General features: G+C 39.6%; 1 protein-coding gene across 4 annotated transcripts in view; it reads left to right on the forward strand.

The window, feature by feature from the left end:
* The first annotated feature begins 8,935 nt into the window (after positions 1 to 8,935).
* LOC127007877 (uncharacterized) overlaps positions 8,936 to 15,000 on the forward strand; it is a 7,324-nt gene continuing 1,259 nt past the window's right edge. Inside the window, exons 1-4 of one of the 4 annotated variants that reach the window (XM_050879315.1) lie at positions 8,936 to 9,082; positions 9,615 to 9,776; positions 9,950 to 10,026; positions 10,148 to 10,282. In XM_050879315.1, the coding sequence (XP_050735272.1) occupies positions 9,993 to 10,026; positions 10,148 to 10,282 (169 nt within the window). In that variant the 5' untranslated portion in view covers positions 8,936 to 9,082; positions 9,615 to 9,776; positions 9,950 to 9,992. Of the gene's footprint in view, positions 9,083 to 9,614; positions 9,777 to 9,949; positions 10,027 to 10,147; positions 10,283 to 11,525 lie in introns of those variants that run through there. The other 3 variants (XM_050879325.1, XM_050879328.1, XR_007760632.1) reach the window with 3 other exon arrangements.

Consider the following 15,000-nt stretch of genomic DNA (forward strand, 5'->3'; position numbering starts at 1 on the left):
AACGAAATACCTATATATATATATATATATATATATATATATATATATATATATATATATATATATATATATATATATATATATATATATATATATATATATATATATATATATGTATATATATACTTTAAAACCTTTATAACTCGGAATGTGATGTAACTCGGCAAGGTAACAAAATATTCAGTTAAAAAATAAAATTCGAATTCATACAAATAACGAAAAAACAAAAGGAAAAATTCAAGCATCTCGGCATATTGCCGAGCTAGACCACATCCTGTTGTTAACACTCGGGATGCCTCACCCGCATTTTCTTTGAACGTGTATCCACACTTGGGCCACGTGATCTCACTCTCCAGCACTCTCTGATTCATCTCGGTATGCTGCCGATTCATCTCCACATCTCGTTATTTACACTCGCCAAGACTTCCCGCGCAATCCCTGTATTAAACATGTACCCTCAGTCTCCTTGCCCGGTCCTCAAACACCCATGTGTTGTCTGCTTGGACTACATGACTACAGCAGTCTTTTCATTGGTAATTGTTATTTCAAGCTTTTACTGCTGCTGTGTAGTGCAGTGTTTTCAATTTTCTTATTGTTTATGCAGATGGGGAGAAGAGGAATGGGGTATTTGCATAACTCGGAAAATTGAATAACTCGGCAAGGTTTGGATCCCCTATCATGCCGAGTTATAAAGGCTTAAAGGTTTTACTGTAATTTTTTTTTTTTTTTTTTACAGCTAAGGAGACAGCTCAAGGGCGCAAAGAAAAAAAAAGAAAAAAAGGCCCGCTACTCACTGCTCCCGAACAGAGGTTAAAGGAGTGTCCAAAATCAGAGGTTAATTTCGGGAGGAGAGGTGTCCTGATACCCTCCTCTTGAAAGAGTTCAAGTCGTAGGCAGGAGGAAATACAGATGAAGGAAGATTGTTCCAGAGTTTACCAGCGTGAGGGATGAAAGAGTGAAGATGCTGGTTAACTCTTGCATAAGGGGTTTGGACAGTATAGGGATGAGCATGAGTAGAAAGTCGAGTGCAGCGGGGCCGCGGGAGGGGGGGAGGCATGCAGTTAGCAAGTTCAGAAGAGCAGTCAGCGTGGAAATATCGATAGAAGATAGAAAGAGAGGCAACATTGCGGCGGAATTTAAGAGGTAGAAGACTATCAGTATGAGGAGGAGAGCTGATGAGACGAAGAGCCTTAGCCTCCACTCTGTCCAGAAGAGCTGTGTGAGTGGAGCCCCCCCACACATGAGATGCATACTCCATACGAGGGCGGACAAGGCCCCTGTATATGGACAGCAACTGTGCAGGGGAGAAGAACTGGCGGAGACGGTACAGAACGCCCAGCCTCGAGGAAGCTGATTTAGTAAGAGATGAGAGATGAAGTTTCCAGTTAAGATTTTGAGTTAAGGATAGACCGAGAATGTTTAGTGTTGAGGAAGGTGATAGCTGGGTGATATATATATATATATATATATATATATATATGTATATATATATATATATATATATATATATAGATATATATATATATATATATATATATATATATATATATATATATATATATATATATATATATATATATATATATATCACAGGTGACATATATATATATATATATATATATATATATATCTATATATATATATATATATATATATATATATATATATATATATTTGAATTCAGATGAAAGTCAGTGGCAGAGGTCGAACATGGTTTGCCGCGGGTGCCACATTCATTACTTTATTTAAATTAATAAAAGAAGTTCAAGACGACGACGAAGCTGTTCTTGCTCAGATTAAGTGCCACGGGCCTTCCCTTTCCTGGTAAACTGCATTCATTGAGGTCAACTTTTCTTTCAAGACCGTGAGATGTAGGTGCAGGAAGTTCACGAGCAACAAGCTACTTCATTTACGCCGCTCGCTGAACATTCTCCTCGGTGCTACCTAATGGGAGTGCAATGTTTACTTTTTTAATAGTGATAGGCAACCATCCTTAGCGGCTCTAGGGTATTATTTAAGCTCCCATAGCTACTATTGGTTGGGATAGGCTTCCGTGTTTGTTTTTAGGCTAGGTTACTCGGGTTATTTTTGTTCACATTCAGTTGCGATAATATGATGCCCTTTTTCAGAGATACGTTGCCATATCCTTTAGGGTGATAGGTTACTTGCCTTTGTGGTGATGAGTCATGATCAGTTAGGCTTACTTTTTTTTTTTTTTTTTTTTTTTTACCTTTCTTTGGGAGGGTTATCTAGAAGCAAATTTTCTGTCTTTTTTTTTTTTTTTTTTTTAAGGAATCTGAGCATAACTTTCCGTTGAAATATCGCACTGAAATAATCTTCCTATTGTGTTGATCAGCCATGGCAGTTAATTGTTGGAAGGGAGGTGACAGATTAGTTATCAAGACTTGTTTAATGAGATTCTATTGGTCTAGTAAGAACAATATATATCATTAATGGTATCTCTTCTTGCTAACAAGTCTGGTTTATTACATCCTAATAGAGAACTTTTAGGTATCTCACAAGCCACTGTATTTGCAAGGCAACTCGAAAAGGCATATAATTTTCGTCCATTCATTGGAACTTATGGCCTATCTCAATTTTTCATTTCAGAAATTAGCCAGTTCATCAGACATCATAATGCAGTATACTTATGTATCGTTTACCAAGAGGTTCCTCCTTCGCACACTAGCGCACAGTAAAGTTGGGAGAATACGCCATTAGCTGCGTGTGATTACAGTGCTCATCTCCGTATCATATGTTCTTAAGCCTATGGCGGGTGAGAACCCACTAACCCGACACAGTGCCAGTACAACATCCGGGTCACGACAGTTTACCTTCCCAAGGTTCTTCAGGTACCCATTTATCAACCAACCCGAAAGGAAGAATGAACAAATGGGTGGCCGGGCAGTGCGCGATTGCCCCGGCCGGGATTCGAACTGGCAAGCCCGCAGATTATTTTGTCCGCACGCTAACCACTGCACTACGAGACGCATAGTCTACAGTGATTATAGTTACAGCAAAGACTGCCAAACTTTACTGAGACAACCAAAAACAAATTAATATTAAGGCAACAGAGTTGGAGCCACAACGAGTAAAATCCAAATATGAAACACTTGAGGTACAGTCGACGATAGAGAGTAGTGTCACGGTTTTCAGAATGTTTAGCCTGGTGGCGGTATCTGGCAACTATACCACGGTGGCGCATTCACTGGTGATGTTAGTGACGCGTTTCAGTGTGTATCGTGTGTGTGTGACCGTGAAATTATAATATTGTATAATATTATATTATATTATAATATAATGTAGTTAGAAATATACAAGATTACATGAATTCAATTTAGAAATGCGATAATGAATGTCTTCTACATGATGATGATGATGACGACGAGGTAAAACATCACGAACAGTCCGAAACACTTTCTTATTAAACTTTGAAAATACCGCGTGCAATGCTGTCCTTCACAGGGGCAGGCGTGTAATTCATGCTCCTTACCATCAAACAGCAAATAGGCTTGAGGGTCTGTTTAACTCGCAGCCTTAATTCCCGTTACTATAAAGCCTCAAAGACAGTTCAGGAGATCATTAAAAATCTAAAATCATTTCTCAGTGAAGATTACGTAATATCAAAGTATAAATACGTGTGTGTGTGTGTTGATCTCGGGGCGTCGCTGACTAGCTGACCCCTTCGTTTTTAGCTGATGGACATATGTCTCCCGTCCCCACCCAGCCCCTCTCTCTCTCTCTCTCTCTCCTATTTTTTTAGGTATTAAAAATTATACGTTTCCACAGCCACTGACGTGACAGCTCAACTGCAGTGCCTGCGGACATAAGGGCTTTAATAGAATACCGCTGCTCCAGCCAAGGCCCGCGGTCGACGACGCCATCATGTGAACGTTTATAGCCTATTATAACGTATTAAAAAAATTATAAAGAACAAGATCTCGGCTGTCAGGAATTTTTTGTTTTTAGTTAAAAGGCATAACAATCTCCCCTAAAAAGTGCAGCATATTTTTAAATGTATCATAGTTTGATAAACAACTTAGAGTTGCTCTTGACTAAATTTGAACGAAACTAAAAGCTCGTGTCAAAATGTAGCGACAGAGCCTAAAGAAAAAATATTTATTAAGCGTTAGCGACGGGCACTTTTGATAAATATCTATCTTAAAATTATGTAGAGTGCACCTGTGACCACCGATCACCACAACAGTACGATTTCGATAGGATGTAATAGTTTTCATGTCGCGTGGAGGGGTTGCCAGATGTCGCTTTCTGAACGAAACTTACTGGACAGTGTGACACTACTCTCTATAGCCGACTAACAAACACGTCAGCGTTGCACGCGTCACGATAGCTTGCCTTTTGTATTTCTGGTAGTGAGTTACTGTGTTGTGATCTGTTGACTGGCACTAAAAATTCTGGAAACTTGACACTTAACACATATACATACAGAGAAAACTTCGAGGTCATCTCTGAAACGTCTAAATAATGTTAAAAGTTTGCTTATTAATACTGACTGGAACCGCCAACCGATGCTCTTACACGCAATGAACAGGTGTCCCGAGAAGCAGCTGTTACCGAAGGCCGGGAAGCGAACCCAACACCTGTGTACCAAGCCTCGCCATTATCTTGTTCTGCGCACGAAGCGAATATGGTTGCCGAGACCATGAAGGTGATGGTTGATGGATATACATATGGGCGTATTAACTTTTAAGGCTACCACTGAGTTTATAATCACGGCCATGGCAGACTGTACACTCGACTGCACTCTTTTCGTTCAGATCTTTTCGGATTTTGTATCAAATCATCGTTCATGCCCACTTGACTCCAACTCCTTCCCTTTCCTGCCCCTCCTCCTCGTCCCTATCGTATTCATTCTAAACCCTTTCCTTTTTCCTTTTCTCCTAATATAATAGCTATGGATCACATATTGGTATCAAAAGAAAGCTCCTGAAGCACAGAATATGAATATTAAATTGAATCACAAATACCAGACATGATACTATTTGTATAAGGAAAAATTACCAGTTACATTGAAAAATATTGATTAATTTCAACATAAATTTGCTCATAACTAACAAGATATTAAAATATGTGATAGCTTGTTGTGAAGCCCTTTCCTTGGCCTTTATTTTGGTATCTAATTATGTCCTAATAGTATTAATGGACTAACTCGCAGGAGAGAAAAATCACCTGTAAGTCACGCTAGAACAAATCACACGTCATACATAAAAAACGGTTGATAACCATAGCTGGGCACGATAACAGAAAACCTTATTCCCGATAACCGGTAACTGATAATGGAAAACATTATCGATGATAACGGATATTCGTTAACTGGAGACACAAATATAGGCGATACCCGATACCCGATACCCGATACAAATTCACAATTCCGATACTAGCTAGCGATAAGTCCGATAGGCGAAAACGATACTATATTGATATTTCAAATAAAAAAAACATAGATGAATTCAAATTTTCATTATCTGTATTTTAGAAAACTTACAAAACCTGAAAACCACACGTTGACACGTAGCTATGGACAGTAATACTACAAACGCCTGAACCGGTGTTCTGTTATTTGGCGTCCCCACCGTCAAAAGCTGGCGCTTTTGTTTACAAACACTAGCCTCTCGTGAACTGCGCATGCTCAGACCAGCAAGCATAGACCTGTACAGTCTCATAAAGCTTTTTAACTGTAATTGAGAGTTGCTGGAAGGCTGAATCAGACATACAGTACCACTACCACCATCCTCGCTGTTTCTAGAACGACACTGTACGAGTTGTATTTATATGTACAGAGTATCGTTCTAGAAACAGCGAGGATGGTGGTACTGTATGTCTGATTCAGCCTTCCAGCAACTCTTAATGCGTTAAAAAGCTTTGTCAGACTGTACAGGGCTACGCTTCCTGGTCTGAACATGCGTAGTTCACGAGAGACCAATGTTTGTAAACAAAAGCGCCAGCTTTTGACGATGGGACACCAAATAACACAACACCGGGTGCCTTCAATACCATGGCATGCTCACACAAACGAATATGGAATATCAAATTTGAGGCAGTGAATAATCATTTTTGGGGCAAAGTTAAATGATTGTTCTCTTTGATATATTGATATTTGAGTGTAACATAAAAAAATAACCTAGTGTTTTAATGTTGATCTAAGTATGAAATCTCTTCACCGAAGATATTCCATACCCCGAAGTTTTTTCATACAACACCGGGCGCCCGGGCCACGCATGCGCAATAGGGAGGAGACTTTTTTTCTGAGAGGCGGAAAAAAGTAGCGATTGTCGCTAGTTTGGTTACAAAAGTAACGAAGATACCGATATATATTTACATAAGTAGCGGATGGCCGATAACCCGATTTTGTTATCAGCGATAAAGTATCGCGATAACTTATCGCGATAACGCCCAGCTATGTTGATAACACAAGGAAGGCAAAGAAATATAGAATGCTATCATACATTTTTGAAGACTATAGACATTGGTCTTTCAATTAATCACTATGAAATTTCCTGCCCCAAAATGGTACCGACCAACCCCCCAGGCGCATGGACTATTGTGTTCCATCTCTCTCTCTCTCTCTCTCTCTCTCTCTCTCTCTCTCTCTCTCTCTCTCTCTCTCTCCAAGACAATTTCCAGGGAATTTGACGTAGGTTTCCTTGACTCTTGGGACCACTTTTTTTTTTCTTTTTTGTTTTTTTACCGCCAGGGACATTCTACATTTGTCGTGGCCATGCAGGTCAGCCTATGTCTGGCCCAATTTTTTTTCCTCTCTGTGCAACTCCGGATGACTATTCAGGGAGCGATGGGTATAAAAAACTGAACGAGCTGGCAACCCCAAATACCTTAACAGTCAGACAGTCATACCACGACGCTTGTCCAGACACGACCCAATCTTAGTAGGGTCGCCAGAAGGCTTTTCATGCGCCCCCCGGAAATATACTTCTAACTGGCATTTCCAGGTAGGAAAATATCCCCAAAACGATTAGGTATGTTAACTTTTCGAAAAACTGTCTCACGTACCCTTTATACAAGTGAGGGTGGGAAATTATGTCCGTTGAGAAGTTCGATCTTTTGAAGTGGTACATGTTACTGATTTAGCGGTGATATGTTACTCATTATATATAATAATCAAGTTTACCAGCATGATTAGTTAATAATTATGTGATAATAAGGCTATAGTAACTTTGCAGCGATAGATTACCCTTATGATACGTCACGAAATTCATGATCATAGATTAATAATAAAGCATCAAAAAGATGTTGATTTTGTCAGTGGTGATAGGCTAATCGGATCTTCAAAAAGTTGTGATTTTAATAACACGTACCATCAAGTGATACTCAAATTTACACAGAAACCTTAACAGAAGTACGTGTTCCTTACAATTAATACAGGTCATATTAACACCTTTGAGCTTGTGAAAATAATGAAGAAACAATACGTAGCCTAATACTCGGCATTAACCACATTCCCGTGAACCCATATTAATAAAACACCATCGATTGTTCTACCTACTGAAGTAACGTAACTCCATTCACTCGTCTATTATAGTGCCACCTCACAGTGAGTGGATAACACAGCATTATATAACTGTTCATGAATCACAACTCAAAATCTTTAGAAATCATTCCTCCTTATTTGATTAGGTAATATAATAGTCCGAGAGCTAGCTACGGGTGATTTTACCCCAACGAGCCCAGAAGATATAATGCTCTAACTTGGTTAAGTTTATCACCGACAATAATTGAAAAAGGTTTGTCAGCTGCTTCAACTCGGGTGGGTGTTGCCCCCAGGGGGTGCCAAAATACCCCTTTTTGAGGTTGATTTTACTTTTCAAACTATACACTTCAAACTTTGTATATAAAACTATGTATTTATTCTTAATAATATGGCGATATAACTCACAGAATATTTAAGGGGGATGAACGGGTCAGCTGCCCTTAAAAAGACCCTAAAAGTGTTGGATTTTACCCCAAAAGCTACACGAATCATATTCACTCAGTATAATGATAAAATGCAGTAGATATGAATCTACTAATAACTGACACTATTTCTCGGTGGTAAAAGGGGGTCAGCTGCCCTCCAAATTTAGTCTGATTTTGGCCCTTGGGGTAAAAATGTCTTACCCCAAGAGCTACACGTACCAAAATGCAGTAGCACAGAGTTAATCTGTCCAAATTGATAATGAGACTAAAACTGACAACATTATCAGGTGGTAAGATGTGGTCAGCTGACCTCCAAATTTTGCCCATTTTGACCCCGTGAGGTAAAAAAAGACAACTATGAGTTACAGTTTTTATATTTATTATATAGTTACTTTAAGTAACAAAAGTAATGTTGGAGTAAAAACTGACTTATTTTTCTGGTGGTAAGATGGAGTCAGCTGACCCCCAAAATGTGTCCCATTTAGTTCCTAGGGGTAAAATAAAATAAATTGTTCGTACAACATTCAGACTTCTACCATAGGTAGAATAAGTAGCTTAACTAATATTGACATATTAACTGACATGATTAAAGGGTGGTAAGTTAGTGTCAGCTGACCCCCAAAATTTACATCTCTTTGTTCCTAAGGATAACAACAACAACAACAAAAACTGTTCCTACAACTTTCAGATTTCTACCATAGGTAGAATAAATAGTTAAACTGATGCTGACATTTAAACTCACTTGATTTAAGGGTGGTAAGTTAGGGTCTGCTGACCCCCAAATTTCCCCCTCTGGTTCGTAGGGGTAATGAAATAAATGATGTTCTTACAATTTTCTGTTAACAAATGCCTACCTAAGAACTTACTCTAAAATCAGATATTTGTCAGGGCTGACCGGCCTTAAATGGTACTCGGTTGTTTGATGTTCTCCTATCTACCAAACTCGTGTCTTGTGTTTCCGCTGATCCGAGACGGGAGGTTACAATGAGAGAAAAAAATAATCTGAAGCCAGGCTTCATTCACAGATTCATTGTCTCATTGCTAGTATAATAATTCATTGGGAGGTATTGTGGGGAGTGTGCTGAACACGGCTCCTCAGTCTCGCCCTCTCCAGCCATGTACAACGAACCAACTCTCGGATTTCCCGTATGTAAGTATTTTCATTGTTTGTATTATGTTATCTTTTTTTGATATATACTATCATTGTATGCGTATATAGGTATACTTGTTGTGATTATTTATAGGGTGTGTGTGTCATGGTATGTACATATGGTGGTGTATCGGTGATATAAATCATACGTTAAAGAGCAGTGATTCCAAACCTTGGTGGAACCCCTCCCATGAATTTTCATTTTCCAAGGCACCCTTGTTAATAGTGTTCTCATGCAAGATATGATCGTCTGTTTTTTTTAAAGTTATTAAGCAATGTATACTGAGTTTGGAATTCAAGATTGCATCAAAAGAGCTAATATGATAGACTTGGTGAAAAGTCATACTGTAATAGCACAGGATTATTTTACGATTTTTTGGAGAACCCTTGGTGATGGTCGCCGGAAACCCCCAGGGTTCTACGAGCTCCTAGTTGGTGATCTAAGTTATAGAGTGTTGATTGTCTGTGTTTTTATTATTAAACTGTTTTTTTGTGGCTGCACTGTGTGGCTGCTTGGTGCTGTGACGGCCAGGATAACAGTACCTGGGTTTGCACCAAACGAGAGGGAAGGCTCGCTATGAGGCTCTGCTCATAGGGGTCGTGCAAGCAACGTCGTGGTTAACTGCATGGTGTGGTGTAGTCAACTGACATGTGTCAAACGCATAAGCCGGAGTAGTTATGCAAAGCGTAAGTGGTAGTTCCCATTTTGTTTTGCTTAATATATTATCATCTACTTACTTTGTTTTTGCTTGTTAGTTATTGTTTGACGGCAACATTATTGACACATACGTGGAGCACTTCAAATCAAGGTATATCCACAACTTTCTATGTACGTACTACCCTAACACCATTCGATGAACTTTTCAGAGAACATGTGTATGATTTCTTTGGAAATCTAAAAACACGGTTTATGACGATGGATGAGGGCGATGTAATATCAGGAGGTTAGTGGTTTCATTTTGCTAATTTAGAAGAATCAAATTCTGAGTATTTTTTATACTTTTTTTTATTACTGTTACTAGTTTGAAATGCCGATGTTAAAAGGTTCTTTATCATAACTTTTAGGTGATGATTTGTCTGGTGATCTCAGCACAGACAAGATTGCATCAAATAGTCAAGACCATCCAGCAATCCAGTCACTGTCGTCAGGTCAGGAAAGCAATGAATTATCAGACAATCAAAACACTAAATCTGCGCCTGGTAAGTCATTTAACTCGCTGCACACTTTTTCTTGCAAAATGCTTTATATTGTGATACACTATACATGTAAAACTATTGTTGTTGGGGTTCCCTGCATGAAACATGTTTTTTTGGTGTAAGGGATGCACGGGCGGGGTGAATAACGGGGTACAGTGAGTTTTTCAAACTTTAAAGCACTTTATTATTATGAAAACCAAGCACCAGTTATATTACAATATAATTATAAATTGTGACAGTTGATAACAAATATAATTGAAAACAGAGTGACTGTGGCCTGATAAGGGTACTGTTGTGACTTTTCAGATGAAATGCAGTGTTCCTTACACATCAAGAGCAGTGATAAGTATCAAGATTTTGGTAGAGTCATTTGCTTCAAAGATGACAAGTTGGCAAAATGCAAGGAAATATTAATGCTACGAAAACAAAAAAACTTGAAATATGCTGACATATCCCTGCCAACTGTAGTAGACAGTATCCATGGTTATCACCACGAGTGCTATAGGAAATTTACAGCATTACCAAAGGCTCACAGATCTGCAACCAAACCTTCGTGTCACATGAGCCAAGAAAATCCTTCATGTCACATGAGCCAAGAAAAACAATCACTAAGCTTGAACGAATCGGCAGCAACATCGAAAGAGGGCACATGTGATTTCCAGCCGATGTGCTTGTTTTGTGGATCGGCTAGAAAAAAAATTAAAAACGTGGAGCAAAAATTAGTTTCAGCTGAGACAGCCCAGTTTGCTGCAAACATTCAAGAATATGCTGAAATGAAAGGGGATGAAAAATTGTTAACACAGATAAGAGACCAGGATTTTTTTGCAAAAGGATTGAGGTACCACGCCAACTGTCGCTCACTGTACCAGAGTCAAGCAAGGGCAATGTCCAAAAATGGAAATCAACCAAGGGCAGGGTACATAAGCAGAGAGAAAGAAGTTCATAGAGAGGCTTTTGACTCATTGATATCTTACATTGAACAGAATGTAATTGAGAAGCGCGAGGTGCATTTGTTAACTGACCTGAACACCTATTATACAGCCACTGTTCATGAAATAGGTGGTGAGGACTTTCAACATGCAACCCCAACAGCACAAAAGCTGGATGAAAAATTAACCAAACATTTTGGTGAGAGGATCGTGGTTCAAAAGGGAAAGACAAAACGTGGAAGTATTGTCCATTCGTCTGAGATGTCAAAAGAAGCAGCACTTGCTTTCAAATTTGATAAACTCGTGGATACTAAAATGAAAATCAGAGATGCAGCATTGGTACTTCGTGAAGCCATCATGAAAGCCCCACAAAAGCAAATACCTTCAAGTCCGACCATGCAAGATATAATTGGTGGGGAAGTTGATGTCCCGGAGTTAGTCCAAGACTTCTTCAAATACTTAGTTGGTGGTCCAGACTCAAGAATATGGAAACAACCAGGAAAACAGCGGCGAATCAGGGCTATTAGTCAGGATGCAGTATTTTCTGCAACATCTGGTAAGAAAAAACCAGGAAAGCATCTGATTACAGCTCTGGCTATGAAGAGCATGACTGGGTGTAGAAAAGTAATAGAAGTGCTGAACAGAATGGGTCATTGTGCCAGTTACCATACGGCTGAAGAAATAGAAACTGAACTAACATTTTCGGTCAAAAATAATGACAACGAAATGCCGTTTGGTATGCACTCAGGAAATGAATATGGAACTGGAGTAGCCTGGGGCAACTTTGATCGATTTGTTGAAACTATGAGCGGCAAGGACACACTTCATGATACAGTTGCCATAGCGTACCAGCTCGTTGAAGCTAAAGCCTCAGCCCAAAAGCCAGAGTCAGATAGAATTCACCATGAGAATATTACTGAAACAAAAACAAAAGCATCCCTGCCAACAATTGGAGTCGGCCTAAGCAAGAAAAGGCGGCGTTCCTATGAAACTGAAAGCTCTGAAATTCAGCCTTATCATAAAAAACCACGCCTAGAAAACGCCGGGTTACTGGCTGCCGATGATATCAGACTTCTGACAAGTGAGGAAAATGTTGACTTAGGGTCATGGAAGAAAGATGTTCTCTGGATGTTGGATGTGTGGCAAAATCCAAATACACCAATGTGGGCAGGATGGAATGCAGAGAGAGTTTATGACTAGAAAACAGATGAAAGTTTGGTATTTGCCACAAATAAACCAATCACCCACATCAAATGCTGTCGTTGTTGAAACAATGAAAAGGTCACAGAAATTAGCAGAGGAGTCCAACAAGTCTTGCATGGTTGTCACCTACGACCTAGCCATAGCAAAAATAGCTTTGCAAATACAAGCCCAGGAAAAGCCGGTATTTGACAATCTCTTCATTTCACTTGGGTCATTCCATGTGGAGAAAGCATATTTTTGTGTCATTGGGAAGCTGATCGCTGAATCTGGTGCCCCGCACATATTGAATAAGTGCGGTGCACTAGCAGTGGGCTCTATAAACGGATTTATCAAAGGAAAGCATTACAACCGCTGCAAGAGAATACACGAACTGCTAGCGGTTTCTCTGGAAATACTCTTTTTTTTTTAATGGTTTCAAAAAAGCCAAAACGACCCTGACATAGTACCAGTGCTTCAGAATGAGCTAAAATGCATCAGTGATTCTCCAGATATCAACAAATACCAACATTCAAAGGAAGGAAACGACATATTGGAAAGATACAGAGACTTCTATGAAAAAACACTGGCCGGGGACAATGGAAAAACTGCACAGTTTTGGTGTAGCTACATCAGCCTGATGCACCTGTACCACAGATACAGCCGCAGTGTCAGAACCGGAGACTTGGAGGGGTACACAAACACATTGCTGCAAATGGCAAACTATTTCTTCGCCTTGAACCATCACAACTATGCCCGCTGGACAGTAAAGTATCACGATAATCTACTGAAGCTTAAAGAAACACATCCAGAAATCTATGAAGAATTCAAAGACGGACTGTTTTCTGTTAAGAGAACCAAGAAGCCATTCTCTGGAAGTCCAATTGATCTGACATTGGAGCAAACTATAAACAAGGATGCTGCCAGCCAGCGGATTGGAATTGCCGCAATGACAAACTCCATATCTGCAAGGCAAAGATGGGCCGAATCTCATTTCATTCGGACATCCATTCTGTCACATGTATTTCAAGAAGCTGGCATGCATAAAAAAGATGTAACACATGGACTGAAGAAGCATGCAATTAGGAAGGACAACAAAACAGTCAAGGACATAATCTACATGATAAAAGAAACAATGAATCCATTCACTGAAGACATAGACTCCAAACATCTGTACAATATTGGGACTGGAAAAACTGCTCCAGAGGAAGTAGAAAGCTTTCTCCTCAATGTCAGGGAAGCAGGTGAAGTCCAGAGAAAGAAGTTCATGAATGAGTGCCGCCAAGAGCCTGGAAGGTTTCTAGCAAAGATTACTCGGCAAGAGGTGTCAACATTTGCAACTGCAGGAACAAAATCAAAGAAAACAGATGTAAAAAGAGTGGCAGCATGTATGGTCCGTGACTTGTTTGGTAGCATTCTGTATGCTTCAGTAGAGAAACGCATCGACTTAGCAGAAGTGCTAAAATATCCTCTGACACCTGTACCATTATCACTCTGTCATGTGGATGGTACAATGCTGAAAACACCAAAATCGGCTCTGATGCAATATCTTGAGAACAAGGTGAAATCAAACTCTCCGGAACACATCGATGTCACCATAATCGATGCATCATTTTACTTCCATCTATTGCCAGGTGCAGCCCTTCCCACGAAATTTGGTGGGATATCATCACACATTTTACGGAAAATCATGGCATCAGAAGGCGATGAAATTCACTTCGTGTCTGATAAATGGCTAAGTCCATCAATCAAAGACTGTGAAAGAGCTGCAAGGGATGGATCTGTTGATTCATTCAAAATAACAGGTGGCAGTCAGAAAAGACCAGCCAATTGGATGAGTGCTTTACGCAACGCAGGATTTAAAGAATCTCTGGTCAAGTACTTGGTTGCTAGTTGGTCAGATGATTGCAATGTGAAACACTTGGGAACCAAAACCTTGTATGCAAATGATGGCGACACCTGCTACAAATATGTGGTGGAAGGGAATTCGGTCATGAAATCAGAAGAATCAAGATACAGCAATGACCACGAAGAAGCAGACGCAAGAATGTTCTTCCATGTGCACAAGATAACTGGACAGAAAAACATAGTGATAAGAGCGAATGACACTGACTGCTTAGTTATTGGTCTTGGATCTCAGTCAAACTTCTGTAATCACAAGGTTTGGATAGATGCAGGACTAGTCTCAAACAATACACGAAGGTACATCGACATGACCAAGCTTGCAGCAAACCTAGGCGAGTCATTGTGTTCAGCGATGCCCGCATACCATGCATTCACTGGCTGCGACTACACTGCAGCATTTTCCCGAAAAGGAAAAGTTCAGCCACTAAAGATCTTGGAGAAGAACGCCAATTTCCAGAACTCTTTCACAGCCTTAGGGAAGGAACAAACAATATCAGATGAAACTTTTTCATCAATTGAGAAGTTCACAGCTGAAATGTACGGTAAAAGGAAAAGTCAATTCATCAATGATATACGATTGGAATTATTCCTAGAACGGTACAAACCTTCTGGTAAATTGGATGAAGCGCGCATCAGCTGTTTGGAAAAAAATGGACGGAAGCACCCTCCCACCGTGTCACAATGTCCTGAAGCAGAAAATAAAGAGTA

This window comes from Eriocheir sinensis, chromosome 4 (genome assembly GCF_024679095.1).
Source record: "Eriocheir sinensis breed Jianghai 21 chromosome 4, ASM2467909v1, whole genome shotgun sequence".
NCBI classification, from domain to species: domain Eukaryota; kingdom Metazoa; phylum Arthropoda; class Malacostraca; order Decapoda; family Varunidae; genus Eriocheir; species Eriocheir sinensis.